At 64.2% G+C, this 26,337-nt stretch overlaps 5 protein-coding genes across 11 annotated transcripts; 4 read left to right on the top strand and 1 right to left on the bottom strand.

The window, feature by feature from the left end:
• Nucleotides 1–39: 39 nt before the first annotated feature.
• On the top strand, nt 40–2,291 carry ODF3B (outer dense fiber of sperm tails 3B). The gene is given in 7 exon segments (XM_037389226.1): nt 40–148; nt 253–314; nt 316–457; nt 549–650; nt 1,223–1,344; nt 1,788–1,928; nt 2,042–2,291. Coding segments are annotated over 7 exon segments (759 nt in total). The 3' UTR covers nt 2,123–2,291.
• A 1,064-nt stretch (nt 2,292–3,355) lies between these two features.
• LOC119148303 (thymidine phosphorylase) lies at nt 3,356–6,743 on the top strand. The gene is made up of 9 exons (XM_037388279.1): nt 3,356–3,557; nt 4,052–4,254; nt 4,352–4,450; nt 4,658–4,787; nt 4,886–5,004; nt 5,077–5,239; nt 5,692–5,922; nt 6,352–6,492; nt 6,586–6,743. Exons 1-9 carry the CDS (start codon nt 3,431–3,433, stop codon nt 6,741–6,743), a joined length of 1,371 nt encoding a protein of 456 aa, XP_037244176.1. The 5' UTR covers nt 3,356–3,430.
• Nucleotides 6,744–6,851: 108 nt separating this feature from the next.
• On the top strand, nt 6,852–8,137 carry LOC119148709 (protein SCO2 homolog, mitochondrial). Its single transcript, XM_037389227.1, has 2 exons — nt 6,852–6,970; nt 7,383–8,137. The coding sequence occupies exon 2, from the start codon at nt 7,390–7,392 to the stop codon at nt 8,110–8,112; it is 723 nt and encodes a 240-aa protein (XP_037245124.1). The 5' UTR covers nt 6,852–6,970; nt 7,383–7,389; the 3' UTR covers nt 8,113–8,137.
• A 112-nt stretch (nt 8,138–8,249) lies between these two features.
• Nucleotides 8,250–17,372, bottom strand: NCAPH2 (non-SMC condensin II complex subunit H2). Of its 6 annotated transcripts, none has more exons than XM_037389222.1 (21): nt 17,295–17,372; nt 16,438–16,661; nt 16,135–16,236; nt 15,612–15,667; nt 14,218–14,296; nt 13,447–13,518; nt 13,171–13,250; nt 12,563–12,714; nt 12,120–12,209; nt 11,742–11,845; nt 11,554–11,625; nt 11,289–11,355; nt 10,881–10,988; nt 10,234–10,287; nt 9,749–9,819; nt 9,532–9,601; nt 9,330–9,395; nt 9,075–9,127; nt 8,794–8,895; nt 8,544–8,693; nt 8,250–8,451 (listed from the first exon to the last, which is right to left on the bottom strand). In XM_037389222.1, the coding sequence occupies exons 2-21, from the start codon at nt 16,543–16,545 to the stop codon at nt 8,314–8,316; spliced, it is 1,794 nt and encodes a 597-aa protein (XP_037245119.1). In that variant the 5' UTR covers nt 16,546–16,661; nt 17,295–17,372; the 3' UTR covers nt 8,250–8,313. The 6 variants fall into 6 exon arrangements, with proteins under 6 accessions (XP_037245119.1, XP_037245120.1, XP_037245121.1 ...); XM_037389223.1 differs by having other exon boundaries at nt 12,120–12,206; nt 16,438–16,739; nt 17,295–17,357; XM_037389224.1 differs by having other exon boundaries at nt 12,126–12,209; nt 16,438–16,739; nt 17,295–17,357.
• Nucleotides 17,373–17,393: 21 nt separating this feature from the next.
• On the top strand, nt 17,394–26,329 carry LMF2 (lipase maturation factor 2). 2 transcript variants are annotated; one of them, XM_037389217.1, is made up of 14 exons: nt 17,394–17,555; nt 18,363–18,616; nt 20,487–20,515; nt 20,753–20,949; nt 21,160–21,338; nt 21,571–21,709; nt 22,051–22,185; nt 22,299–22,404; nt 22,734–22,830; nt 22,973–23,155; nt 24,235–24,403; nt 24,736–24,847; nt 25,192–25,300; nt 25,387–26,329. In XM_037389217.1, exons 1-14 carry the CDS (start codon nt 17,459–17,461, stop codon nt 25,735–25,737), a joined length of 2,157 nt encoding a protein of 718 aa, XP_037245114.1. In that variant the 5' UTR covers nt 17,394–17,458; the 3' UTR covers nt 25,738–26,329. The 2 variants fall into 2 exon arrangements, with proteins under 2 accessions (XP_037245114.1, XP_037245115.1); XM_037389218.1 differs by lacking the exons at nt 17,394–17,555; nt 18,363–18,616 and adding an exon at nt 18,995–19,036.
• The last annotated feature ends 8 nt before the right edge of the window (nt 26,330–26,337 follow it).

Genomic DNA, 26,337 nt, shown 5'->3' on the forward strand with positions numbered 1-26,337 from the left:
GGGGCTGAGGGGACATCGTCTCTGCCAGCAGGGTCTGCCATGTCAGCCAGCGCCTGGGTGGGCAGCTGGAGGCCCCACCGCCCCCGGGGCCCCATTGCCGCTCTCTACAGCAGCCCTGGGCCCAAGTATGGGCTTCCCACAAACGTCGGTGAGTCGGGGCCACAGGGGGCCTGGGGGGCCACAGTGCCAGTGGGGTGCCAGGGCCTGGGAAGCCAGGCGTCCCACACCCCACCGAGCACCCCGCCTGCGCAGGCTACCATCTGCATGACCCCTCCCGCGGCCGCGCACCTGCCTACAGCTTCGGGGTGCGTACGGGGGGGGCAGCGGGAGGAGCGCTCCCCGGGGCCAGCATACCTGCTGCCCCCTGGGACCACCGCCAAGGGCAAGGACGGGACCCCCGCCTTCTCCATCTATGGCCGCCCCCGTGACCTGCCACCCATCCGCACCCCTGGGCCAGGTAAGGCAGGGGCCAGGAGCCCCCCAGGGGGCCGGCAGGGCTGGGGACCCCCCAGCTGTGCCCATGGCCCAGCTTCCCCCCTGCTCCCCAGGCTGCTACTCCCCGGAGAGGGCCAGCAGGGTGGCCTTCCCCTCCGTGCCCGCCTGCTCCCTCCGCTCCCGCACCCAGCAGGGCTCCAAACAGCAGACACCAGGTAGGAGAGATGGGGGCCAGGCTGGGCCCCCCACCATCCTCCCTGGGCCAGGATGGGCCCCCCATTGTCCCTGATCTGGTCTGGGTCCCCCACCATCCCTGGACTGAGCTCACCATCATCCCTGGGCCGAGCCCCCCATCATCCCTGGTCTGGTCTGCCCCCCCCCCATCCCTGGGCTGAGCCCCCCACCATCCTCCCTGGGCCAGGTTGGGCCCCCCATTGTCCCTGACCTGGTCTGGGTCCCCCACCATCCCTGGACTGAGCTCACCATCATCCCTGGGGTCATCTGGGCCCCCCATCATCCATGAGTTGAGCCCTCCAGCTTCCCTGGGCTGAGCCCCCCATTATCCTTGGGCCGAGCCCTCCATCATCCCTGGGCTGGTCTGGATCCCCCACCATCCTTGGGTTGAGCCCCCCATCGTCCCCAGGCTGGGTCCCCCACCATCCCTGGGCTGAGCTCCCCGTCACCCTCAGGCAGGGCCCTCCCTCCCCACCTCCCCAGGGTTCACCCCCCACTGCCCCACCTCAACCTGGCCCCCCAGCAGGGCCCAGCTGAGCCCCATTTCCCCCAGGGCCCGCAGCCTACCAGCTGCCCCCCATGCTGGGGCCCCGTGTGGTGAGCAAGAGCTCGGCCCCCAACTACTCCATACCGGGACGCAGCAACGTTGGTGCCTTCTACCAGGACCTGTGCAAGGTGGGCAGCAGGGGGTTAGGGCTCAGGAGGTTGAAGGTCCTGGGGGCTGGGTGCCAAGTGGCTGGGTGCTGGGGTGCCGGGGAGCTGGGTGCCAGGGGGCTGAGGGGCCCAGGGGCTGGGTGCTGGGGTGCCGGGGAGCTGGGTGTTGGGGTGCCAGGGGGCTGAGGGGCCCAGGGGCTGGGTGCTGGGGTGCCGGGGAGCTGGGTGTTGGGGTGCCAGGGGGCTGAGGGGCCCAGGGGCTGGGTGCTGGGGTGCCGGGGAGCTGGGTGTTGGGGTGCCAGGGGGCTGAGGGGCCCAGGGGCTGGGTGTGAGGGTGCTGGGGAGCTGGGTGTTGGGGTGCCAGGGGGCTGAGGGGCTCAGAGGCTGGGTGCCGGGGTGCTGGGGAGCTGACGGGTGCAGGGGCTGGGTACCGGGGGACATGTCACCACACCCTCTGCCCGCAGACACCGGGGCCCTGCAGCTACCGCGTGGTGGACACCGACGTCTACAAGCGGCGGGCACCACAGTACAGCATGCTGGCGCGCAAACCCATCCCTGGTGACACCACCACCAAGCCTGGACCCGGTGCCTACAACCTCCAGCAGGTGAGGGGCTGCCAGGGGTCCCAGTGTCACGGGCAGCGCAGAGGATGCCAGTAATGGTGGGGACAGGGTCCACGAGACCCCCGGCCCTCACCGTCACTGTCTGTCCCACCCAGCAGGGCCAGCAGCGGGGGCTGACATTCGGGATCCGGCACTCGGACTACCTGGCTCCCCTCATCGTGGATGTGCTTGACTAGGGGGGGGTGTGGGGCCGCAGTGAGCGATGGAGACAACCAGTGCCAAGAGATCGATGCGTTGCAGCCAGAGGCTCTCCTGCTGTCCTCGTGTCCTGCCGTGTCACCCACCTGGGGCTGGGCAGCAGCACCCAGACACTGCGGCCATCCCAGGGCGGGTGGGGAGTGCTGGCCCCCCATGAGCAGTGCCCTCCTCTCCTGGAGGAGACCCTGGCAAGGCCATGGAGGAGGGAAGCAGGGCTGAGCTCTGGCCACAAAGCCCCACGGTTGGGGCAGTGCATGCTGCGGATGGAGGATGCACTGCCCACACCAGCCCTGTCCCTGCTCCAGCCCCATCCCCACCACCTGCCCAGAGCACCCAGCTGGCACTTTCTGGCTGGTCACGCTGTCCCATCCCATCCCCATCCCATCCTGTTCCTGTCCCCATCCCACCCCTGTACCATCCCCAGCTGCCCAGCCATGACCCCTGAGCCGCAGGGGGGCTGCCACAGGCACTGCCTGTTCTGTCCCCGTCCTGTTCCTGTCCCAGCTGGGCAAAGGGCACAGGACAGCAGTGAGCCTCCGCTGGGGCACTCTGCCCACAGTGCCGTGGCCCCACTGCTGTGCCAGGACTGCCACTTGCATCTCCCTTGGTGTCCCCCCGCTGTGGCCATCCTGCTGCCACCTGGGCTTGGCTCTGACCACAGGTGCCCATGCTGGGCACTCAGCCCCCTCCGTGGCACCACAGCCTTCAGCCCCTAGGCAGGCCACCCCAGTGGCTGGGTGGAGGGTACACCTCAGGGTGTGGGTTGGCACTGGGAGCACCGGCCAGGGAGGGGGCACTCACCGGTAAAGTGCCATTGGACTCCCCCCTGTGCTGAGGGTGCTGTGGGTGCTGCAGGTACCATGGGTGCTGTGGGAGCTGTGGGTACCACGGGTGCCATGGGACCTGCGGGTGCTGCACATACCATGGGTGCTGTGGGAACTGTGGGTGCCATGGGTGCTGTGGGAGCTGTGGGTACTGGAGGTGGGGATGCCAACAGCTGGGCAGGTGTGGCCATGCAAAGCCCTCAGGCATCGCCTGGGGTTGTCATGTGGGGAGTGGGGGGCCTGAGGGGCCCAGCCCCCCCCCCCCCCGACCTCTCCCCGCCTGGCCTGAGCCTCATCCACTGCCCTGGGGACGAAGTCCAGCACCGGAGACTCCTCCTTGCCGCAGCAGCAGGTGCAAGCTGTGCAGGACCGGGTTGCGAGCCGTGCAGGACTGGGTGCCAGCTGCGCAGGACCGGGGTGCCAGCTGCGTGGGACAGAGGTGCCAGCTGTGCAAGACCAGCAATGGCTGCCCAGGCCTCCCTCCCAGCCCTCATCCGCAAGAAGCGGGATGGCGAGCAGCTGGAGGATGAGGAGATCCAGAGCTTTGTGCGCGGTGTGACAGAGGGCACCGTGCAGCAGGGCCAGATCGGTGGGCACACGGCAGGGTGGGGGACACAGCCCAGGGATGTGCCGAGGGGATGGAGTTGGGGACAGGCAGAAGGAGGGGTCATGGTGAGGGGCACAGCCAGGGGCACAGTGGGGGCTGTGGCACAGGGATGTGGTGGGGAACATGGAGGAGGCATGGCTGGGACAGACCTGGAGGGGGGCTGGGGACATGGCCAGGGGACCCGGCAGAGGGACACAGCAAAGGCCAGCACAGTGGGGCACATGGGAACACGGCCAAGGCAGGGGGGAGGCTGCAGCTGGAGTGGGGGACCCAGAGGAGGGTGGTGGACCGGACAGCAAGGCAAGGCCCAGGATGCAGAAGGGGCTCATGGGCAGGGGATGCAGCTGGGGACCGCCCTGCAGGGATGAGGGGGAGACCCCTGGGATGGGGCAGGGGTGCCGGAGCTGGGGGGCTGCAGGGCCCAGAAAAGGGAGCGGGGTGGGGGGGATCACCTCACCCACCCCCATGCCCCCCAGGCGCCATGCTGATGGCCATCCGGCTGCGGGGCATGGATGCGGTGGAGACGCTGGCGCTGACGCGGGCCATGGTGGCCTCGGGCCGGGTGCTGGCCTGGCCCCCCGCCTGGGGGGGGCTGGTGGTGGACAAGCACTCGACAGGTGGTGTGGGGGACAAGGTCAGCCTGGCCCTGGCCCCTGCCCTGGCTGCCTGTGGCTGCAAGGTGAGTGGGGAAGGGGGGGGCTGGGCCAGGCAGACAAGGCTGGGCAGGGGTCCTCGTGCCCCACCAACCCACCCACTCACCCACCCTGCACCTGCAGGTGCCCATGATCAGTGGCCGGGGCTTGGGCCACACAGGGGGCACGCTGGACAAGCTGGAGGCCATCCCCGGCTTCTGTGTCTCCCAGAGCCCTGAGCAGGTGAGGGATGGGGACGTGGCTGCCACCACAGTCACCCTGCAGCACACCTCGAGGAGGCCAGGGTCTCCAACAGGATGCAGGGTGCCAAGGGGATGTGGGATGGCCACGGGACATGGGACACTGAAGGGATGTGGGATGCCGACGGGACACAGGATGCTGATGGGGTGTGGGATGCCGAGGGGATGCAGTGCACCAGTGGTCCCGCAGATGCAGAGCATCCTGGAGCAGGTGGGCTGCTGCATCGTGGGGCAGAGCAAGGAGCTGGTGCCAGCCGACCGGGAGCTATACAGCCTGCGGGACGTCACTGCCACCGTGGACAGCCTGCCCCTCATTACAGGTACAGGGGAGGCAGGCACCCTGGTTGCACGTGGGGATGGGGGGGGGGCAGGCAGTGGGACGAGGGCAGTGAGCCCAGAGAGGCTGTCCCGGCCCCAGCCTCCATCCTGAGCAAGAAGGCGGCAGAGCAGCTCTCGGCGCTGGTGCTGGACGTCAAGTTCGGGAGCGCAGCCCTGTGCCCCACGCAGGAGAGCGCGCAGGAGCTGGCCCACAGCCTGGTGAGCCCCTGCTCCACCCGAGACCCCCAGCCTCGGGGCCATGTGCCCCCTGCTCAGCCATGCCTGCCACAGGTGGTGGTGGGCGAGCAGCTGGGCATCCGCACGGCGGCCGTGCTGAGCCGTATGGACGAGCCGCTGGGCCGCTGCGTGGGCAGCTCGCTGGAGGTGCTGGAGGCCCTGGAATGCCTGGAGGGGGGGGGCCCCCCCGACCTGCGGGAGCTGGTCACTGCCCTGGGTCAGCCATGGGCACAGGGGGTGTGGGAGGGGCACGGGGGCGCATGGCCGGGGGGACAGCCCCACACACAAGTCCCTTCCCCCAGCCCAGCACCCCCTGCAACCTCAGGGTCCCTCTTACCCCCAGCCCTGTCCCTTCCAGCCTTGGGGTCTGGCCCTGGTCCCTGTCTTCCCCCCCTCGGGTCCTGTCCCATGCCCCCCAGCCTGCCTGCCCATCCCCTGACACACCCACCCTCCCCACCACCTTCAGCCCACTCCCCACAGCTGGTGCTTCACCCCTGCCACGCTCTGCCCCCCACTGTGCCCAGGTGGTGGTGGGATGGGGTCCCCAGAAGCAGTGGGATGGTAGAGCAGGGGTCCCAGCAGTGGGGCATGGTGGGGAAGGGTCCCAGGGGCAGGGGGGAGCCCCAGGGACAGGGGTCCCAGCGGTGGGGTGCCAGCCTGGGCCCGCAGGCGGGCTGCTGCTGTGGCAGTGCGGGCTGGCCCCGGCGGAGGAGCAGGGCCGGCAGCAGCTGGCGCGGGTGCTGGATGATGGCTCGGCCCTGCGCACCTTCGAGGCCATGCTGGGGGCGCAGGGGGTGCCCCCCAACATCGCCCACCGCCTCTGTGCCGGGAGCCCCCCGGAGCGTCGCCAGGTCCTGGGGCAGGCAGGCACCCGTGAGGAGCTGCCCGCACTGCGCGGAGGTAAGCCGTGGGTCTGCCCACGTAAGATGGGGTCTGCCCTCCCCAGGCCCACAGCCCCCTCCCCTGCCTCACAGCCCACCTCGCCAGCCCCCTACCCTGCCCTCCCCAGCCCCACACTGCCCCCCACCCCATACCCCTTCTGAGAGGCCAAGGGCTCCTCCAGTGCCCCGGGGTCCCTGTGCCCCCCTGTCGCCCCCCCCCAGCACCCTCTGGGATGCCCAGGGCTTCCCTGGCTTTTTTCCCCGCCTCCTGGGGTCCCCGGCTGCACCCCCTGCCCCGCATCCCTGTGCACGGGGCACCCCGCACACCTCAGCCCCCCTGCATGCCTCTGGGTCCCTGACCCCCAGCCCCACACCCCATATGCCGCCCCCCCCCCCCCGTTTCGGGGGCTGCCCGGCCCCTGCCGCCGCCGTGACCATCCCCCCCCAGGCTGGGTGCAGCGGGTGCAGGCCCTGCCGCTGGCCCACGTCCTGCACGAGCTAGGGGCCGGCCGGGCGCGCGCCGGGGACCCCGTCAACCCCCGGGTGGGCGCCGAGCTGCTGGTGGCCGTGGGGCAGCGCCTGCGGGCAGGTAACGAGGAGGGGCGGGGGGCGGCCCGGGGGGCGCCGGCGGGGCCGGGCCGGGCCCCCCACGGCCCCCGCCCACGGTCGGCCTCCCCCGCAGGCGAGCCCTGGTTGCGGGTGCACCACGAGGGGGCGCTGTGCGCTGCGGCGCGGCGGGCGCTGCAGGCCGCGCTGTGCCTGGCCCCGGGCCCGCCTCGCGCCCCGCCGCCCCGCCTGGCCGCGACCATCCTGCCCGCCGGGGCCCCGCGCCCCCGCTGACGCCGCCGCCGGGGGGCGCCCTGCGCCGCACCGGGCCGGGCCCGCGGCCGGGTGAGGGTCGGGCGCCCCCGGCGGCGGCGCGGCGGGACGTGCAGGCTGGGAGCCGGCGGCGGGCGGGGCGGGGCGCAGTGCGCGTGCGCGCTCCTCTGCCCCGCCCCTTCCGCTCGTGGCGGCGCGGAGCGCACCGGGCGTGCAGGCGGGCCGGGGCTCGGGGTCAGAGGGCAAAGGTCAGCGACGGGCGGAGGGCACCTGCAGGGGTGAAAGGGCGCGGGTGGGAAGTTGCGGCGGGCTGGAGGCGAGGGGCAGGGGGTCAGCAGCAAAAGGGATGAAAGGAGGGGTCAAAGGGCGACAGGGCACAGGGTGGAGGTCGGAGGGCAGCAGGGGCAGCGGGTCAGAGGGCTGGGGCAGGAGCGGCGGGGTGAGGGGTCAAAGGGCAGGTGGGGACATACACTGAGGTGTCCAACGGCAGCAGGGGGACAGAGGGCGGGGGGAGAAGCAGGGGGCTGAGGAGTCAGAGGGCCGCAGAGGGCAGAGGCTGAGAGGCCAGAGCAGGGGCGGTCAGAAGGCAGGAGGCTGGAGGTGTGGGGTCAAAAGGGACGCGAAGGGCAGAGGGGAGGGGCTCACTCCCCCTCCCCACAGCCCCACCATGTTCCGGGCCCTGCTGCCGGCCCTCCGCCTGCCGTGCCGCCTGCCCACGCCACGGGCCCTGCACAGCCCGGCCCCGAGGCGACTGCCACTGGGGCGGCGGGTGGCGGTGGTGGCAGCGGCGGGGGCAGCGGCGGGGGCAGCCTGGCTGTACCTACGGGAGGAGAAGGCATGGCGGCGGCGGGCGCGGCGGCGGGAGGAGCTGCGGGCGCTGGCACTGGGCCAGGGCGACTTCCAGCTGCTGGACCAGGAGGGGCGGCGGCGGTGCAAGGCCGATTTCCGTGGGCAGTGGGTGCTGCTCTACTTCGGCTTCACCCACTGCCCCGACATCTGCCCCGAGGAGCTGGAGAAGCTGAGCCGGGCCGTCCGGCTGCTGGAGCAGGAGCCAGGCCTGCCTCCTGTCCAGCCCCTCTTCATCACCGTCGACCCCGAGCGTGATGACGTGGCAGCCGTGGGGCGATACGTGCGGGACTTCCACCCGCGGCTGCTGGGACTGACCGGCAGCCCCGAGGAGGTGCGGGCGGCCAGCAGCGCCTACCGCGTCTACGCCAGCGCCGGCCCAAAGGACGAGGAGGGCGACTACATCGTGGACCACACCATCTTCATCTACCTGCTGGGCCCTGACGGGCTCTTCCTCGACTACTACGGGCGCAACAAGACGGATGCACAGATCGCCCATAGCGTCCGCCGGCACATGGAGAGCTATGAGCCAGTCCTGGAGTGAGGACAATAAACGCACCTGTGCCCCACCAACGCCTCCTGCAGCCCCGGGGACCCTGGCCACCCCCCCCAGAGCAGCTGCCAGCCCCAAGGGGTGGAGCTTCCTCCCCCTCCGCCTGGATCCCCCAAGACAGCAGAGCATTTACCAGCCCCTGGGTTTATTGTCAAGGGTGCGGGGGAGGGTATGTTCAGGGGAGACCCTTGCTCAGGGGCAGGCGGAGGGGGGCTGGAAGGTGTGGAAGCGATCGTGTGCTCGCTGGTGGGTGAGGAGCCGCAGCTGCATGGTGTCCACTGCCTGCTCCAGCCCTGGGCCCTGCGCCAGCTCCACTACGTAGTCATTGGCCTGGGGAGAGAGGGGAGGAAGAGCAAACAGTTGGGTGGGCTGGGGGGGGGGGAGCAGAGCCCAGGAGTCCCCCCTGCAGCCCCCCTACTCACCAGCTGGAGTGAGGCCAGCATGTAGCGGCACACCTCGAAGGCAGGCTGCCCTGCCACCAGGCTGGCGAAGGACTGCCACTCGCCCAGGGCTCCACACCTGTTCCCTAGCATGTCCCCGTAGCTGTGGATGTCAAAGGCGGCTTGCTCCTCCTGCGGGCAGAGCAGGTTTAAGCACAGGGAGGGGGCTGCTAGCCCCCTACCCACACAGGTACCTGCCTGCCCCCGGCCCCCTGCCCGCATGGATCCTTGCCTGTTCTTGCAACAGTGGCCCCATCCTCTCCTCCCAGCAGCGGATGTTCTGGGACAGCTCCGTCTCCTGTGCGTACTTCTGGGAGTCAGCAATGAACAGCTCCTGTGGGGAGAAGGGAGAGGGGGCACCCAAATGCTCCTGCAGCCTGCTCCCACCTGGCACCCACCCTGGGCTGGAGCCCCCTGCCACTAGTGGCACATCCCCGCCACGTCCCCACACCAGCCCACTGCCAGCAGCGCATCCCTGCCATGTCCCCACACCAGCCCGTCGCAGTCACCTACCACATTCCTGTGCACCAGCTCCTCGTAGCCCAGCAAGCCCAGGTCAGGGGCACCTGCAGGAGGGCAGAGTGTCACCTGTTGCAAGGCCACACAGCCACCCCCTCCACACCAAGTGGGGACAGGGGAGGCTCCCAAGGGCGGACAGGGGTGTTTGGGAGGGGTTACAGCAGCAGCCCCCCTGGCTGGCAGCATGTCCCACTGAGGCCATGGGGCTCGTGCCAATGGGAGGGCACTGGCCGGACCCTCAGCGCTCACCTAGGGCTTCTTCCTTCAGCTCCTCCAGGGCCTCAGGCAGGATGTCGTTGTACTCCACGGAGTCATCTGCCAGGAGGGGAGAGCCACTCAGCACCTGCCGGGCCTGGTTCCCTCCCAAGGGCCACCCAGCAGCTGCTACCGCTGGAGGGGACAGGACGGGATCACTGGCTGGGGCTGGGGGTGATGCGGGGTGCCGAAGTACCTGCTCCTTCGTCGCAGTCAGCTCTGCGTTCTTCCTCCAGCAGGTCCAGCTCCTCGCACAGCAGCAGCCTCTGGTGGAGAACAGCCCTGAGCACCCCCACCCTGGCTACCCAGCCCCCCCAGTGCCGAGGATGGTGGGAGTGGGGGCAGGGGTGCAGGCAGGAGGCCAGGAGCACCGCCCCTTGCACCGGGTGCTCCCCCTGGCTATGCTCACTTACTCCTCGGCGCTGCAGGTGCTTCTGTGCCGCTGCCCGCTCCTTCAGTTGCTTGCAGTACAGCACCTCCAGGTCTGCGCAGAGATGGGGCTCAGCCTGGGCAGCACACCTCTGCGTCCCTCCCGGCCCCTATCCCAGCACACCATGGCCCTCAGGGTGCCTTTCTGGGCTCCTCACGTGGCACAAGCTCTGCCCTTCCCCTCCACCCTGCCACTGCTGCCAAAGCCGAGGCCCTTGTCCCCTGGCCCCCCGGCGCAGGTGGGGCTTTGCAGGCGGTGGAGGGGAAGTTTCGTTCAGCAGTGTGCAAGCCTGCCCTCCAAATAAAGAGGGATAGCTACAGGACTGAGATTGTTCTAGATTCCCAGTCTCCAGAACTTGCCCCAGTGAGGTGCCCTGCTGCTTTTCAGCCCCAAACCCACACAGGGAGGCACACGGCTGCTGGAAGCAAAGTGCCGACTCTCCACTAGGTCCTGCCACATCCTGCTCACCTGTGAATGTCGGCCCTTTTCTCTTGGTTTTCTTGCTGTCAGTGACATTGCTGTCTGGGGAAAATTGAGACAATTAAAAGTTCCCAGGATGGCCACCAACAGCTCCAGTTTAGCAGCTCCTGAGTTCTAACACAGCGTGCTCTGCCCAGCATGGCCCCACCACCTCTGGGGATGGAGGGACTGCTGCTTTTACCTCTCCTCCTCCCCCAGCAGCAACCCCTGCTGCACAAGCTACCCACCATTATTTCAGCTGCTATTATGCAACACTCTCTTTGTGCCAGCTATGAACGCATTCTGCTTAACACCCTGCTGAGCTGGAAAGCTCTGGCCAATCTATTCCCTCTTAGATAAGTTGCCCCATTCTCCTCAAAGCTTTGGTTAAGGCTGAGGTATGAGCCCAGGTGAGGAGATCCTGGGCCAAGGAAGGTGATTCGCATCCTGCTCAGTAAATGGGATGCCATTTACCGCGAGACCAGGACAAGAGCGGAGACACCAACTGCTACAGGACCAAAGCCACTGGGGAACGGGGCTGGCCAGCACCAGAGCACACGCGGCAGAAGGGTTTCAGCAAGGTGCTTCCTGGCAGAGAAGGGTCCTGCCACGAACTTGGCCAGATCACGGCAGGAAACTCACACCACGATACTCACAGGCTGCAGAGAACCATTTCATGAAGTCCTGGAGCTTCCTCGCTCCCTTCCTTTTCCGCTTGCCACCGACCACATCATCCAGGCCATATGGCACCAAGAAGGGCCTCCCTGGAAGCAGGCAGAGATCAGCAGCCCTGCAAGCAGCATTGGGTGATGCAGGGAGTCCCGTGCCACTGCTCTAAGGGCAGCCCAGCCACCCCTGAGGCTCCAAGACAGAGCAACTGCCCCGCTCCCAGCCCCCTCTGCACATTATGGGGCTGGGAAAGACCTGCTGTGGCTCTGTGGACACTGAAAGACAAGTGACTGGGAAAGCTAGCCTTCCTGCTCCTATGCAGCTAGGCCCTGGCCCCTCCAGGGCAAACCAAAACCCATGGAGCAGCCCCTCATCCCCAGCGCCACTTCAAATACCTTTCTTGAACGGCTTGTCCTCAGTGTCACTGAAAGGGTCAAGGCTTTGCCATGGATCCAGCATCTCCTGGCAGAAGAATCAGCACAGATGAAACCAGCAAAGCTCCCTGCAGCACCCCGGGCTGGGTGCACAGGAGCCATCTGGCCCGGTGGGTCCCCCCACCATCGGCACCAGCGCAGCACAGTGGGAGGGGCAGGGATGTCCTGGGGCTCCCTAGTGTCCCACGTGGATTCAGAGAGGCTCCCTGGCTCTGGGCCCCCCTACCTTGATGTGGGCTTTAGGATCCTGAGCAGGGACTCGCTCCCGCAGCATGCGACTCTTCGCCTGGCGCAGGCCCTGGCAGACACAGAACAGCCAGTGAGTTTCCTGTGGCACCAGGCTTCGAAGCGCAGGGAGCAGGGCTCTGGGGAAGGAGTGAGGCAGTGCCCCCGTGAGCCCCTGCCCACACCTACCATCTGGGCCTCGACGTGTGTGTTAGCAGCTGGAATCATTTCTGCATCATCCTCCAGGGCCCCAGGCATGTCACCCTCTCCACCGCTGTCATCACCTGCAGCACCTGGTGGGGGAACGACATGGGTAAATGCTGTAAAAGCCTCTGGGATCTCCCGTTCCCACCCCATCTACCAAGGAGTTCCCCTGAGGAGTTTTGTTTCTCATGGCCAAGGGGCCAGCTGAAGCTGCTGAGAGGACTGGACTACCTCCATGTAGCAGAGGGCAGGAGCACCCTGCGCAGCAGCAGCTGCCCGAAAGCACCCGGCCCTGCCCGACGCACAGGCAGGAAGGACGAACGGCCGGGTCTCCCCTCAGCCCGCTGACCATGCACACCTCACCTCTACCTTCAGAGAAGCTCAGCACCCGGATGGGAGCCATGCCAGCATTCACACGCTCCTTCCCTCTGTCAAGGCTGCAGGACAGTACTGCTGAGGTGACAGAGGCGAGAGGTAAGCCGCCGCCCCAGTAGGCGGGCTGCCCCTGCCTGCAGGAGCCCCGGTGAGGCCAAAAGCCACGGGCAGCAACCCCCCTGCAGCCAGGGGGCAGCTGCTGGCATTCAGCACCCTGCTCTTGCCCAGCACCTGATCATCTCGGGCAATGAGGGGCCCTGCTCTGCTGGCAGGTAGTTTTGCCTGAGGCAAGCCACAGCCACCTCTCCCCTGCCCCAGGGAGCTGGGCTCTGGAGGCAGGCAGCCAGCAACGCACCCCAGGCTGCCTCCCCACCAGCACTGCCTCCTGGCTGGCAGTTCTGTGACCACCCGCACCCTGAGCCCCCTCGTACCTGCCTCTGTGCTGGGGCCCTCCCTGTGCTGCTGCTCCTGCAGGCAGATGGGGGAGAGGCCTGACAGCTCCAGCAAGAAGGCTCCAGTGGCGTGCGGAGTGCTTGTGTTCATCCAGAAATCCTTCCGGCTGGCAAGGATCTCCCCTTTCCGGCTGAGGGCAAAAACCCATCAGGGGACGCCCTGAGACCAGGGGGATCTCCATGGGCCCAGGGAGGGGGATGCTGGTCTGCCTCAGGGGGAGCCCTGCTGGGGCGTCTCCAAAGCCAGAGCCCCCCAGCTCTAGGGTTGGGGGGGGATCAGTCCCAGTCCTCCCAACGGCCACCGTCAGCTTCTCTGGCACAAAGTCCTGCCTGGATTTCCTGGCAGAGCCCCAGCTTGTCCCTTCCCTGGGGACCTTCCTGCCCTGCCTTCACCAGAGGCCATTCCCAGGAGGACCTGCACACCTGTGGGATTATCCTTCTTGCCCGCTGTCCAGTTTTAATTGGGAAAGTGCTACTTCCTTGGCTAAGGCACAAGGAAAGCTCAACCCTACTACAGTGATGAGGTGGGGGGAACACCAACTAAAGCCTCAGGGGCAGCCAAGGGGCATAGCGAAGGGAGCTTTCACCTGAACAGAGGGTTGTTTTTCTTCTCAGCCTCTTCTGGAGGGACCAAACACATTGGAGTCAAGGGAACAATGTTCACAGCCTGCAAAAGTAAGGTGGCAGGAGGGTGGCTGCCCCCACACAGGCTGGGACAGAGCCTGGGGAAGGCACACAGCACAGCACAGCCACCATTCCCGCAGAGCCTGGCCAGTCCAGTGTCTGGCCCCAGGCACCTCTGGGATTCATCTGGGGAAACCCCAGCATGGGGAGGGACAGAAAAGGAGAATGGCTTCTCTTACGTTGGGCTGATGATCCTTCTTCATGTCCACATTTGCCTGGCTGGTGTCCTTGAGGTCATCCAGGGAGAGGAACTGCCAAGAGAGCCCCAACAGTGGTCACTTTGGCTTGGTCTGCTAGGCCACACCGCCACTGAGGGACCCTAACTGGAGCCAGGGGGCGGACATGGGGTGCCCCCACGGCTATACTGTGCCAGCAGGACAGACCCGGCAGGAGAGACAACAGAGCTGCAGCTTCTGAACTGCTGTCACAGAACAGGAGTGGGGCTGGGGTGTGCAAGCACTGCGAGGGTAGCACCCAACAGGCAGGAAACAAGCAAGGAGGGAATGAAGGTGCCCACTTCCATGGAAATGGTCCAGCCCCGACAGCTCCTTCAACCCTGGGGGACAGAGTCCTGAGGAAACAGCCCGAGTTTGGGATTAAGAGAAGGAAGGCTGAGCCACAGTGTGAAGAGGGGGGTCCCCACGTGCTGCACAGGAGCTAGCTCTTCTCCAGGAGGGCTGTGAGGTGGCAGGTCCCGTCCCTCAGAGACCAGTCCAGTAGTCTTGCGACAAATTGCTCACCAAGCGCTTCTGCTGTGCCCAGGGCAGAGCAGGAAGCCATGGGGTTAAACATTCCCTGCTAGGGAACAGCAGGGGAGCATACACAGGAGATGGCAGCAGTCAAGAGTGCTGGAGGCAGCCCCCTCGTACCCTCACAGCAGAGACCAGCTCTGCCCACACTCACAAGCCACTGAGCACTCTGCTCCCCACACAGCAACGCAGCACACTCACCTCCACCTCTTCCTCAGTCCTAAAGCTTGCGTCGGTGTCTTTGCCATCCTGCCCCACAGAGCTGGGTTGTTTTTCACGCCTGAGTCAGGGAACAAACCACACAGTCAGGATATGCCTGGGGCAGCAGCAAAGGGCTGGAGGCAAAGCGGCAGCAGGTTCTGCCCAACCCTGCTGCAGCAACCCTAAGCAGTCCCACGGTGCTACAGACAGTGCAGAGAGGTGATGGTATGACTGTTAGCACCATAGAACGGCCACACCACCAGCATGCTCCCCCAATAAGGGTGAGCTCACATGCTCTTAGTGCTCCTCTGCACCTGCCCAGGAAGGAGGCAGGGGGGCAGGGGCTGCAAAGGAATTGGGGCTTGCAGGACAAGGGGATTCAGCCTGCCTGACAAATCCCAGCTGGAACAAAAACATCCTGCCAATTCTGGCTTGCAAGCTCCATTACAGGAACAGGAGGGAACGCTTCCATTTGATCCCACAGCACAAAAATAATTGTCAGAGACTTTTGGAACCTTCCACAGCAGCTTCATGTTGCTCCAGCCCAAGCAGAGCCTCTTTCATGTCCTCTGACTCAATCTCCCTGTGCAGCTGGCAATATTTCCTACAAACGGGGCTCAGTGCTGTGCAAAGCAGAGGCGGAATGGCTCCTTCAGGAAACTTGTTTGCGTGGCTTGAGCCAAGCAGTTGTTTGGAGTGCAGTGCAGCACAAAAACCTTGTCTTTCCCCAAATGCCCAGGCCGGGCACAGGAGGTTGCTGTTAGCTGACCTCTCCTCAGCGCAAAGCATGCTCAGAGCCGGCACCAGGCAAGTTACACAAGGCAGCTTGGGGGCTGCAGCAGCAGAGCCTTACTTTCATCAATAAGGGGAAAAATAAATCACAAGCTGCTTTGTCACACAGGACAATTCATTTTCTGCCAAGATTGACTCTGTGGGACACTGCCTTCTCCTTACGCAATGGCAAAGTGCTGCGGCAAGAAAACTGCAGAATGATGCCACTGGAAGAGGAGCGCAGCGCATGGGACAGGCATTGCTCCAGGCTCCCTGCGCTGAAGGCAATCACACAAGAGGCCTTCTCTACAGCCACAAAAGTCCTTCTGCTTCCAAGAACTTTTTTACAGGGCTGGAGACTGGTGCTGCAATAGGTTTGTCTGGGTTTTTTTTAAAGCAACGATTGCCTAGCGGCAGAGCGGTCAGTGGTAGCAGAAGCAACAGAACCTCAGCAGGAAAGAAAATGGGGAAGGGCTCGGGCCTTACTGCAACATGGAGGGCAAGAGCAGCAAGGCAGAAGGACATAGCAGCATTTTCTGCCAAGGCAGTGAAGGTACTGGAAGGCAGCAGCCCCAAGCCCTGGCAGAGATCCCTCTCTGTGGCACAGGGAGAACTCTACTTACTTTTTATTGGAGATGAAGTCGAGTGTCTGGTAGACCAACAAGTAGAGATACTCCACCTGCAAATGAGCAGCCAGAGACTTGGAGAAGGAGAAAGCAGCTCCCAGAAAAGCTACTCCAGCTGATGCTGGGATGAACCACTGCCCTAATCTTATCCCCAGGCAGCTGGAGTTTGGTTTCTTGATAATCTTGTTATTCTTTTCACTGTTTAAGCCATTCTGAGGCCAGATTTGGGGCAGCAGGGATTTTGTATTTGATCCTCTAAAGAAACCGCTAAACACAAAATTCTTCCCCTTTTCCAAGCTGCCAAGCCAACACGCATAAAGAGGTTGAATTTAGGAATTATGAATTTATATCCTTTTGTTTCCATTAGTTGTTATTACATTCACGTCCTTCAAAACCAAGGGGCACTGCCCAGAGTGGCCCCTATGGAGCTCAGCCTCAGGACTAATGGCTGAGGGACTGCAGAATAGGCAGGGTGACAGGAGCAAGGCCATGATGCAGCAGCCGCTGCTGCTTTCCTCACCTTCTTACTGTAGATGCAGGCAGAACCCTGGATCAACAGAGCTGCTTCAATGAAGTTCATGGTTGTTTTGCCATTATCGAAGGAAATGCAGATTTGATCCAGCTGTAAAACAGGTAAAAGAAGGAAAATGACACGCTGATTCACAGGCTAGCTTTGAGGGTAGCACAGGGACAGGGAAGAGTCAGGAGTGTCAGCAGCGTGCTGGGGGGGCACAGAGAGAAAGTCCCCCCATACAGACAGGGTTGAAGGGCATCACCCCAACCTCCCCAACCCAGCACATGGGACGTAGGGGGCCCCCCTTACCTCCTCCAGGTACTCCCCGAGCTGAGCAGCTACATCCACCTCCCAGTTCTTGGTGAGGTCACGGATGGGCTGCAGGAGGTGCAGGAAGCGTGACTCCACCTCCTCCATGGTGGCAGTTCCTGGTGGAGGAGCTCACAGCACCCTCGGCAGCCAGACAGAGCCCCAGGGGTATGTAAACAGTTTTAAACCACTTGATTCTTGACAGATGATCCCACAGGTGATAGCTGAAGGTTACAGGTCACTTCCAGTTAGGTACAGGTGACATCTGGCAATAGCTGGCTAGCATAGATATCTGAAGTCAACTGGATTTCAGTAGAAATACAAATTCATAGACTCATTTAGGTTGGAAAAGCGAGTCCAACCATTAACCCAGCACTACCAAGCCCATGGTACCAACTACACTAAACCATGCTCCCAAGCATCATCTACACATCTTTTAAATACTTCCAGGGATGGTGACTCTACCCTTTCCCTGGGCAGCCCGTTCCAGTACTTGACAACCCTTTCAGTGAAGACATTTTTCCTAATATCCAATCTAAACCTCCCTTAGTGCAGCTTGAGGCCTTTTCTTCTCCCACGGTACTTGGGAGAAGAGACCGATCCCCAACTCGTTGCAGCCTCCTGTCAGGTAGCTGTAAAGAGCGACAAGACCTCCCCCCAGCTTCACAGAAAAGCAGAATACTACCGGAGCAGCACCTCAGAACCCAGAATCACAAAACTTAACACCGTCTTTCACCCCGTGAGGCAGCCGTGGAGAGACGGGACACAAATCCACCCGGACAACCGAGCCGCTCCGAGATGGACACCAGCAGCAAGCTCGCTCGCCCACCCCAGGTAACGCTGACCCCAACACTCACCGAGCACCGCCAGCCACCCCTCCCCGCCGCCATTTTGTGTTTCCCGCCCAGCGGAACGCGCGGGGCGGGGCGTGTGACGTCACTGCGTGACAGCGTCTGTACGTGCTGACGCAGCGTGCACGCTGGGGCCGCGCGGGGGGTCGCCCGGTGCCGCCGCCGCTGCCATGGGGGACCCGCCGCTGCGGCCACGGTCGCTGTTCCTGGCCGGGCTGGCTGCCGCCTACCTCGCCGCCTTCGCCTCGCTCTACGTCCAGATCCCCGGTACGGTGGCGGTGGGGGAGTGTGGGGCTGGGGTCCGCCCGGTCCCGGAGGGTGGGTAGGCCGTGCCGGCGGCGGCGGCCAGGCCAGCGGAGCCCGGGCTGCGGCGGTGGCTGCTCTTGGGGCCGGTAGAGCCGAGCCTGAGGCCGGTCTGGAGCCGCGGGCCCTGGCTGGGTGCCCGGTCACCCCCCTGCCTCCCCGGTGCGAGCGGGGTCGTGGGCCGGGGGGCTCCGCGGGGCTGCCCCCGCCCGTCATCCCTGCGGCTGCCCCGGGCGCTGCGGGGGCTCCGCTGTCGGGCTTGCCTGGCCCGGCCCTCGGTTGGCGGCTCTGTGCTCGCTCGCGTCCCGTTTTCCTGCCCGGGGCTGGTGGGGGGCCGAGGTGTTTTTTGCCGTGATCACCGGCTACAGCGGGAGAGGGTATCCGCCCTCCCTCCGCACCCCCGCGGGGGTCGGGGGCTGCTCTAGCCCCCTGTACCCCCGCCCCGAGCGCCACAGCAGAGCTCTGCCCGCGCTGATCCCAGCTGCCTGCAGCAGGCAGGGAGTTCAGCTCGCTTCCACGTGGCCAGGCTGGCTCTGGCAGCCGCTGGGTTCCACGTGGGTTATTCCCAATTCTGCTCCGTTCCCAGTTTCATAAGGAAACTGAGAAAGCCACTGGTGGAGGGGGAACTAGCTGGAGCGCCCCCCTGGCCAGCACCTTGATGAGCTGGGCCCCCAGCTCGTTGAGGCGGTAGCTGGGGGGCTCCCAATTCTGCTGCTCCAGCCTTATGGTGCTTGGGAAGGCTTTGTCCCCACTGTCACCATTCATTTCCAGGGCTGTATGGGAGAGACGGCATCCTGCCGGCCCGCAAAGTGCTGCGCCTCAACGGGAAGGGGCTGTGGGAGCAACTGCGGGATTTTCCCACCCTGTTGTGGCTCAGTCCCCACCTGGGTTTGGATACAGAGCTGGGGATGGAGCTGCTCTGCCTCCTTGGTGTGCTCGCCTCCTTTGGCGCCTTGCTGTTCGAGCCCCTGCGGGACAGCCTGCTCTTCGCCCTGCTCAGGATGCTCTATCTCTCGCTCTACCAGGTATGAGATGCAGGCAGGGGCTTGCGGTGCCCTAGAGGAGTCAGAGCTGGGACCTGGGAAGGAAGGGGGGGGTGACGGACGTTCTTGCATTGGCATCACCTAACAAGCTCCTGGCATGCTCAGCTTCCCGCATGCAGCTGGGGTAGGTGCTGGCAGCTCCCTGGCTCATGCTGGCAGGGTACAACCCCATCCTTGTGCCAGTACTTGGTGCTGGGATAAAACCCTTTGAGACTTGCCTGTGAAGCCAGTTCCTGTGCCACTGTGGGGGCAGCTCTGTCCCCTGTCCACCCAGGACCCTTGTCCCAAGCGCCTGTGCCCTGTGAGAACTGTGTGCCCTCCAGCCATGAATCCATCTTCCTGAGCCATTTGAGCCATTTGCGGTCGCTGCTGGGGATGGCAGCTTCATGTGGAGGAGCTCGGGTGAGTCAGAGTCTGCTGGCACTGACAGCCCAGGGGAGAAGTTTCTTTTCCCTCTGAAACCTGGGGAACTGAAGAATTTAAAAATGCCTGTGTTTAGAAATCCGTCCGGGCCTGGGTGGCTCCTACTCCACCGAGGAGCTGTCTTGCCCTGCTGGAAGGCAGCCTGGGCAGCTGGTGGCGCTGGCAGCCCTCGCCAGTCCCTTCTGCCAGGGCTTGGGTAGTGTCCTGCACTGGTGGCTGCAGGGAGGCCAGGAGAGCGAGGTACCAGCTGTGGGAGCAGGGTTTCTCCGGTGCTGGGGTACTGCCCTGCAGTGCTGTAACCCAACCCCTTTGTTCTACTTGCAGTCTCCCCTTGCACAGGCAGCCTTGCCAAGCTGTGTGACCCATATTTCAGGGCAGAGGAGAAGCAGGGTGGGAGCTGGGTCCCTGAGGTGACTCTCTACCTCAGCACGGAGAGGAGGCAGCACCCGCAGCTGCATGGGGCTGGCAAGCCCTGGGTGACTCCCACCCATGAGGGCTGTCTCCTGGCAGGGCTGCTGTTCACAGCTCTCCCTCCTCCCAGCCCGTGTGCTGGCCAGGCCTTCCTTCCTTCCCCTTGCTGCCTTTTAAGGTGATGCTGGAGCAAAAGTCCCTGCTCCTCCACAGCACCAGCCCTCTACCCTGCCGCCAGCCACGTCTGCAGCCTTTTCTGCTGTCAGCTGCTGTGCTAGGCCTGGCCGTGGGCAGGAGGGGCAGCACCCAGACAGCGTGGAGCAGGGCTCCCTGCAGCCCACTGGCCCTGGCCTGGTGACCTCCTTCCCCTTGCAAGTGACGCTCCTGTGCTCAGGGCATAGCCCTGGGCACCAGCGATGAATGGTCTGGGGCTGTGGTTCCCAGCACGGCTGCCTCACTTGGAAGCATCCTCTTTTTTTCCCCACCCCAGGCGGTGCCGCTCTTGGCAGTGAGTTGAGGCTGCTGCTCTGCTCCTCAGGTTTGGCCCATAGCCCAGTCATGGGAAAGGAGCATCAGCAGGGAGCTGGGAGGTATCTGTGCCTGTCCCTCAGCCCGTCTGCCCTCTCTCCACAGGGTGGGTGTGGGGAAGGGACCTTTTTAGTAGGGCCTGTAGCGACAGGACAAGGGGTGATGATTTTAAGCTAAAAGAGGGCAGGTTTAGATTAGATATTACAATGAAGTGCTTTGCTGTGAGGGTGGCAAGACACTGGCACAGATTGCCCAGAGAAGCTGTGGATGCCCCATCCCTGGTAGTGTTCAAGGCCAGGTTGGACGGGGCTTGGAGCAGCCTGGTCTAGCGGAAGGGGTCCCTGCCCCTGGCAGGGGGCTGGAACTAGATGATTTTAAGGTCCCTTCCAACCCAAACCATTCTGTGATTCTGTGATGAGGGACCGGGGGCCAAACCTGCACCTCTGCAGAGCCTCTGCCCTGCTCACTACTTCACTCTCTCCCTCCACAGGTGGGGCAGGTCTTCCTCTACTTCCAGTGGTAAGTCAGCCCCTCCTCAGCCCTTCCAGTGCACTGCAGCCGGGGGGGTTGCCGGGGAGGCTCCATGCTGGGGGAGCTATCCTGCCCCAGGTGCACCTGGGCCTCTGCTTGCTCAAGCCCAAGGATATGGGGGGTTGGGTCACCTTCCAGAAGCGGTGGCAAGCTAGCCAGCCCCTCAGCACCCCCAAGGGGTCTGCAGCCCAGAGTGGCAGTGGGGGACAGCAGTGTTCCCCACAGGGATAGTCTTCTGCTGGAAGCGGGATTCCTGGGGGTGCTGGTGGCCCCCCTGCACCTGCTGAAGTGGCGGTCCACGGCGTGGCGTGCCCATGATGGCATCACCTTCTGGCTGGTGCGCTGGCTCCTCTTCCGGCTGATGTTTGCCTCTGGTGTGGTGAAGCTGAGCAGCCGCTGCCCCACTTGGTGGGGACTCACAGGTGAGGGGTGCTGCAGGCTTTGGGGCACCCCTGCCAGGCACAGGGAGCTGGAGGTCTTGCCCCACGCCTCAGGCTGTGCCTCCTGCACCCTATAGCCAGCTGCTGCTGGCATCTCTCCCATGTTTGGCACACCTTTGTGCTGGCTCTGCCTGCACCAAGCCATGTCCCTGCACTCCTCTCTGTGCCCCTGACCCCTCCTGTCCACCCCAGCTCTCATCTACCACTACGAGACCCAGTGCATCCCCACACCAAGCGCCTGGTTTGCCCACCAGCTGCCCGTCTGGTTCCAGAAGTTCAGCGTGGTGGCCACCTATGTCATCGAAATAGTTATCCCACTCCTCTTCTTTGCACCCATCCGCCGCCTCCGGCTCTTTGCATTCTACAGCCAGGTGGGTGGGCAGAGCTGGGCCCCCGCACCCATCCCTCATGCCACCAGGTGCCGTGGGGCTGCCCAAGGGCAGGGGACCAGCTCGGTCATGGGCAGGACAGGCTCCTTGCACTGCACAGGCCCTTGCAGGCAAGGTTCCCCTGGGAGCTGGGGTGGCTGTGGTGGTGGGGTGCCTGATGTCCTCTGCCCCCACAGGATTATGACGCCCCAGCCCTGCCTCTGTTCCTCTGCAGGTCCTACTGCAGGTCCTCATCATCCTCACGGGTAACTACAACTTCTTCAACATGCTCACCATTGTCCTGGCCTTCTCCCTGCTGGATGAGGAACACGTGGGACACTGGCTGGGGCGCAGCAAGCGGAGGCACACCAGCAGTGAGTCCCCAGGCACCCTGTTTGGGAGGGGGGTGGGATCCCGTTTCTGCCGTGCCCGGGGTTGGGAGGAGACAGGCCACCATTGCTGACCACTCCTGTCCTGGTGTGACACCAAGAGGCATCATTCTGGCTGTGCCTGCTGCCAGCACGGGGGTCTGTGCCTGTGGGGTACTCAAGCCAGGGCCCCTGTGAAGCAGCGTGTTGGCTCCTGCTGTGGGAATGTGCTCAGCGCTGCCTGCTTGCCTTCTCCCTGCCTGGGTTCTTGGGGCGCAGGTCTCAGCCTGCTGCAGCGGGTTGGGCTCGCTGAGTCCCCAGTGTTCAGCTGCCTGGCTCTGCCACAGCCTGGCCCCCCAGCCTGCAGTCCCTCTTCTCTGCCTTGCTGGAGCTAAGCATCTATGGCTTCCTGCTTTACTGGAGTGTCCAGTACTTTGGCCTGGAGATCAACTGGGAGAAGAAGCTGCTGGACTCCAAAGTGGGTATGTCATGGCTGGCCTGTTGTCCCAGCAGCCCAGCGGCAGCCCCTGTCTCCCTATGGCTCCTGGGGCAGGAGAGGCTCCTCTCTGACCCTGTGTGTTTTCCTTCATTTCAGCCTTCACCTATCATGAGTTCATGACATGGCTGCGGGCGGTGACCCTACCACTGGTGGGGCTGGCCTTCCTCTCACTCTCCTGGGAGATTCTCTCTGCCATGTACAGGTGGGTGATGGGGGGAGCCAGGGTCCCCCTGAGTCTTGCTGTTCTGCAGTGAATCCTCAGCTGGAATGGGGCAGCTGCGGGGAGGTGGTGGTGTCACCCTTGAGGGTGTGATTCATGCATGGAGGGACACCTAGAACTCAGGTGTCCAGAGCCCGTTGGGAGGGGGTGCTGGCTGTATTGGGAGTTTTCCTCTGCAGTGTTGGAGCAGGGCTGAGCTCTCGACTGCACTGGGCACAGCCTGGACAGCTCTGAACCCTGCAGATCACAGCCAGAGCCCTGGACTATGGAGCTGCGTGGCTCTGATCTCTTTCTCTCCCCGCCCCTTGCAGGTGTGCCTGTGTGCGCGGCTGCTTCTGGAAGCTCTGGGCCACGCTGCAGTGGGCCATCTTCGCCACCGCGACCATGGGGATGTTTGCCATCAGCTTGGTGAGTGGGTAGGAAGCACTGGGAGGGCAGGAGACAGCGGAGCGTGGATTTGTCTTGGGGTATGGGGGAGCGGGAGGTTCAGCCCGGGCCCCCCAAGCCACTCCTAGCTGTGGTAACAGAGCCGCTCTCTGCCACTCCCCAGGTGCCCTTCACCTACATTGACTATGAGTCCAGTGGCAAGCTGTGGCCCGGCATCTACCAGATGTTCAACGCAGTGGAACGCTTCCAGGTGGTGAACTCCTATGGGCTCTTCCGCAGGATGACTGGTGTTGGTGGGCGGCCCGAGGTGGTGCTGGAGGGCAGCTACGACAAGCAGATGTGGACGGTGAGCTGCCCTTTTGTGGAATCACAGTATTGTTTAGGTTGGAAAAGACCTTTAAGACCATTGAGTCCAACTATTAACCCAGCACTGCCAAGTCCACTGCTAAACCTTGTCCCTAAGCACCACATCCACACGTCTTTTAAATGCCTTCAGGGATGATGACTCCACCCCTTTCCTGGGCAGCCTGTTCCAGTGCTTGACAACCCCTTCAGTAACAAAAGTTTTCCTAATACCCAATCTAAGCCTCCCCTGGCGCAACTTGAGGTCATTTCTTCTTGTCCTGTCACTTATTCCTTGGGAGAAGAGACCGACCCCCAGCTCACTGCAACCTCCTCCCAGGCAGCTGTAGGGAGGGAGAAGGTCCCCCCTGAGCCCCCCCTCTCCAGGCTGAACCCCCCCAGCTCCCCCCGCTGCCCCCCCCCCAGCCCCTGCCCCAGCCCCTGCCCGGCTCTGGACACGCTCCAGCCCCTCAGTGTCTGTCCTGCAGTGAGGGGCCCAACACCGCACACGGGATCCGAGGTGCGGCCCCACCAGTTCCCAGTGCAGGGGGACCATCACTGCCCTGGTCCTGCTGGCCGCACTGTTACAGATACAAGCCAGGATGCTGTTGGCTGCCTTGGCCACCTGGGCACGCTGCTGGCTCATGTTCAGCTGGCTGTTGACAAGCACCCCCAAGTCCTTTTCATCCAGGCAGCTTTCCAGCTGCTCTGCCCCAATCCTGTAGCCTTGTGTGGGGTAGTTGTGACCCAGGGGCAGGACCCAGCACTGAGCCTTATTGAATCCAGTTCAACAATTGTGCTTGTGGCAGAAGGGCTGAACTGTGGCCAGTTGGGTGGGGTGGTCAGGGACAGGCACCAAGGAATGGACTCCAGTGGAGCCAAGCATCCCTGTCCCGCTAGCTCAGTCTGTCTGGGGCACCTGGCCATCCCTCATGGGCTGTGTTGCTCAAGCCATAACTGGTAACAGCAGCAAGGGAGGTGAGTCTGGGGGAGCCCTGCCCCCGGGACAGTGGAGCTAGGGGAGGTCCAGGCTGGGTCCCCACTGCTGGATCCCCCCCAGCCCACTCTGCTCTCTGCCTGTAGGAGATCGAGTTCATGTACAAGCCTGGGAACGTCAGCAGGGCCCCCCCTGTGGTTGCCCCACACCAGCCCCGCCTTGACTGGCAGATGTGGTTTGCAGCACTGGGCCCCCACAGCAGCAGCCCCTGGTTCACCAGCTTCGTCTACCGCCTGCTGCAGGGCAAGAAGGACGGTAAGTGGGACTGGGGGCCAGGGGGCAGGTTGTGCCAGGGGGTTTCCCGGGCCTGCCGCTGTGACAGACACAGCCCAAGGCCCTGTACCAGGCAGTTGCACTGCTGCAGGGACCTTTGTCCTGCACAGTGGCAGGGATAGAGGTGTTGCTGCCAGGGCTGCCCCTGCCCAGAGCAGCAGGCAGGCTGGGGGCCATTTCTACCCCCCTGCAGTGGGTCTGCGCTCCAGGCCCTTCCCTGGGGATTTGGGGCTGCTGGGCCCCAGCCCTGCAGTGGCTTGGGGTGTTTACACAGTGAGAGGTCCCAGCAGGGGGTAACGCTGTGTCTCTGGCAGTGATCCGCCTGGTGCAGGTTGATGAATCCCAGTATCCCTTCAGTGCCCAGCCGCCCGTCTACATCCGCGCCCAGCTCTACAAGTACTGGTTCACCAGCAGTGCTGAGGGCAGGTGAGCGAGGCTGGGATGGCTGTGCAGCACGTGCACCCCCTCTGCAGCCACCCCCTGCTCTCTGAACCTGATGTGACACCATACTGATGCGCAGATACTCCCATCATGTGCTGAGTGCTCGGGGTCATGGGACGGCTGAATGTGGGAGCTGCTTCTTGCCTGGCTAATTGTTTCATCAACTCAGCATGTGCCCGCAGCTCATCAAAGCCTGGAGCTCTGCTTCAGCAAAGCTGGGTTGCTGCCTGGGCTGCAGTGAGGCTGCCTGTGGGGTGGTGGAAGCCTGGCCAGCTCCTGCTGGGGCTGGCAGGGTGCGGGTCTGGGCACTGAGCTCTCCCATCCCACAGCGAGGACCCCGCACGATGGTGGCGGCGACAGCATGTCCAGGAATTCTTCCCCACTGTCTCCCTGGGTGATCCCACACTGGAGAGCCTGCTCCGCCAGCATGGGCTGAAGGTAGGGCCCCGTGCCACAGCTGCGCCACACTCCCAGCCACCGGTGGGGCCGAGCAGCAGTGCTGACCCCCATCCCTCACCCCACAGGACAAGACGCCGCTGAAGCGCTCGGTGGATGCCTTCCTGCCCTGGCTGCTGCAGTCCCTCCGCCAGCTCAGCCGCCCTTTCTCCGGCCCCATCGTCCTTTGGTCCCTGTACCTCGTGGTGGCTACCGTCTGTCTCCTGCGAGCCCTGGGCCACCGGCCCCGGGGGGGCACAGCCCCTGCCCGCCACAAAGGCCCCAGACGGGGGGAGCCTGCGGACCGAGGGGGTGGTGAGAAGAACGGGCAGGTGCGGAGGAAGGAGGCAAAAGAGATGGAGGAGAAAGGTGAGGGCCGGGCCCGGGGCTTGGGCGATGGCCATGGTGATGGCTCCCGTGGCACCAAGAAGAAGAAGTAGCGCATGGAGCCACTGGCCAGGGCCCTGTCATCCACCCACGGACTAATGGCGCTGCCTGCGTGCCCTGCTGCCTGCCCCTGCCTCCCTCCCCGGGGTGGGGGTCCCTGGCTGGGGTGCAGCAGACTGGTCCCCACCCCTGCCAGCATGCTGCCCACCCCAGGGCAAGCTCGCTGCTCTCCCCCACTGCCAGTGCCTTCGCACACAGTGTGGTCATCGCTCGCGGATGGCAGTGTGGGGCAGAGTGGGTCAGCTCCCTCACCTCTACCGGGCTCCCCTGGGCTTGGAGCTGCCCCTCTGTCCCCCGACCCTGTGAAGGGGGCTGTGCCAGGCTGCGGCAGGGTGCTTTGTGCTGGCAGGTTGATGCTCTGTGCCGGCGGGAGCAGCTCTGGGCAGCTGCAGCAAGGCAGTGCCAGCTCTCGCGGTTATCCTGCCTGGCTGCCCCTGGACCTGTGCTCGGGGCAGTTTGGGGTGCTGCCCCCCACAGAGCCCCCTGTCCCTGTGCGAGGGCTCTGGCTGTAACATGCTTCCCAGCGGCTCGGCCCTGAGCACAGAGGTTTCCTATAATTTTCTAAATAAAGCCTTTGACATTCCAGCCCTGCC

The sequence above is a fragment of the Falco rusticolus genome, chromosome 5 (assembly GCF_015220075.1).
Source record: "Falco rusticolus isolate bFalRus1 chromosome 5, bFalRus1.pri, whole genome shotgun sequence".
NCBI lineage: Eukaryota > Metazoa > Chordata > Aves > Falconiformes > Falconidae > Falco > Falco rusticolus.

What these genes read in the sequence shown, in the direction of transcription:
- NCAPH2 (XM_037389222.1), bottom strand. Translation starts at nt 16,545, where the DNA reads ATGGAGGAGGTGGAGTCACGCTTCCTGCACCTCCTGCAGCCCATCCGT. An exon ending in AGAAGGATCATCAGCCCAAC is followed by an intron (nt 13,251 to 13,446) that starts GTAAGAGAAGCC and finishes TTACTTTTGCAG; the next exon opens with GCTGTGAACATTGTTCCCTT. An exon ending in TGACTGCGACGAAGGAGCAG is followed by an intron (nt 9,396 to 9,531) that starts GTACTTCGGCAC and finishes CCCTCCTGGCAG; the next exon opens with ATGACTCCGTGGAGTACAAC.
- LOC119148709 (XM_037389227.1), top strand. Translation starts at nt 7,390, where the DNA reads ATGTTCCGGGCCCTGCTGCCGGCCCTCCGCCTGCCGTGCCGCCTGCCC.
- LOC119148303 (XM_037388279.1), top strand. Translation starts at nt 3,431, where the DNA reads ATGGCTGCCCAGGCCTCCCTCCCAGCCCTCATCCGCAAGAAGCGGGAT. An exon ending in TGGCTGCCTGTGGCTGCAAG is followed by an intron (nt 4,255 to 4,351) that starts GTGAGTGGGGAA and finishes CTGCACCTGCAG; the next exon opens with GTGCCCATGATCAGTGGCCG. An exon ending in GCTGCCCGCACTGCGCGGAG is followed by an intron (nt 5,923 to 6,351) that starts GTAAGCCGTGGG and finishes ATCCCCCCCCAG; the next exon opens with GCTGGGTGCAGCGGGTGCAG.
- LMF2 (XM_037389217.1), top strand. Translation starts at nt 17,459, where the DNA reads ATGGGGGACCCGCCGCTGCGGCCACGGTCGCTGTTCCTGGCCGGGCTG. An exon ending in ATTCTCTCTGCCATGTACAG is followed by an intron (nt 22,405 to 22,733) that starts GTGGGTGATGGG and finishes CGCCCCTTGCAG; the next exon opens with GTGTGCCTGTGTGCGCGGCT. An exon ending in TCCGCCAGCATGGGCTGAAG is followed by an intron (nt 25,301 to 25,386) that starts GTAGGGCCCCGT and finishes CTCACCCCACAG; the next exon opens with GACAAGACGCCGCTGAAGCG.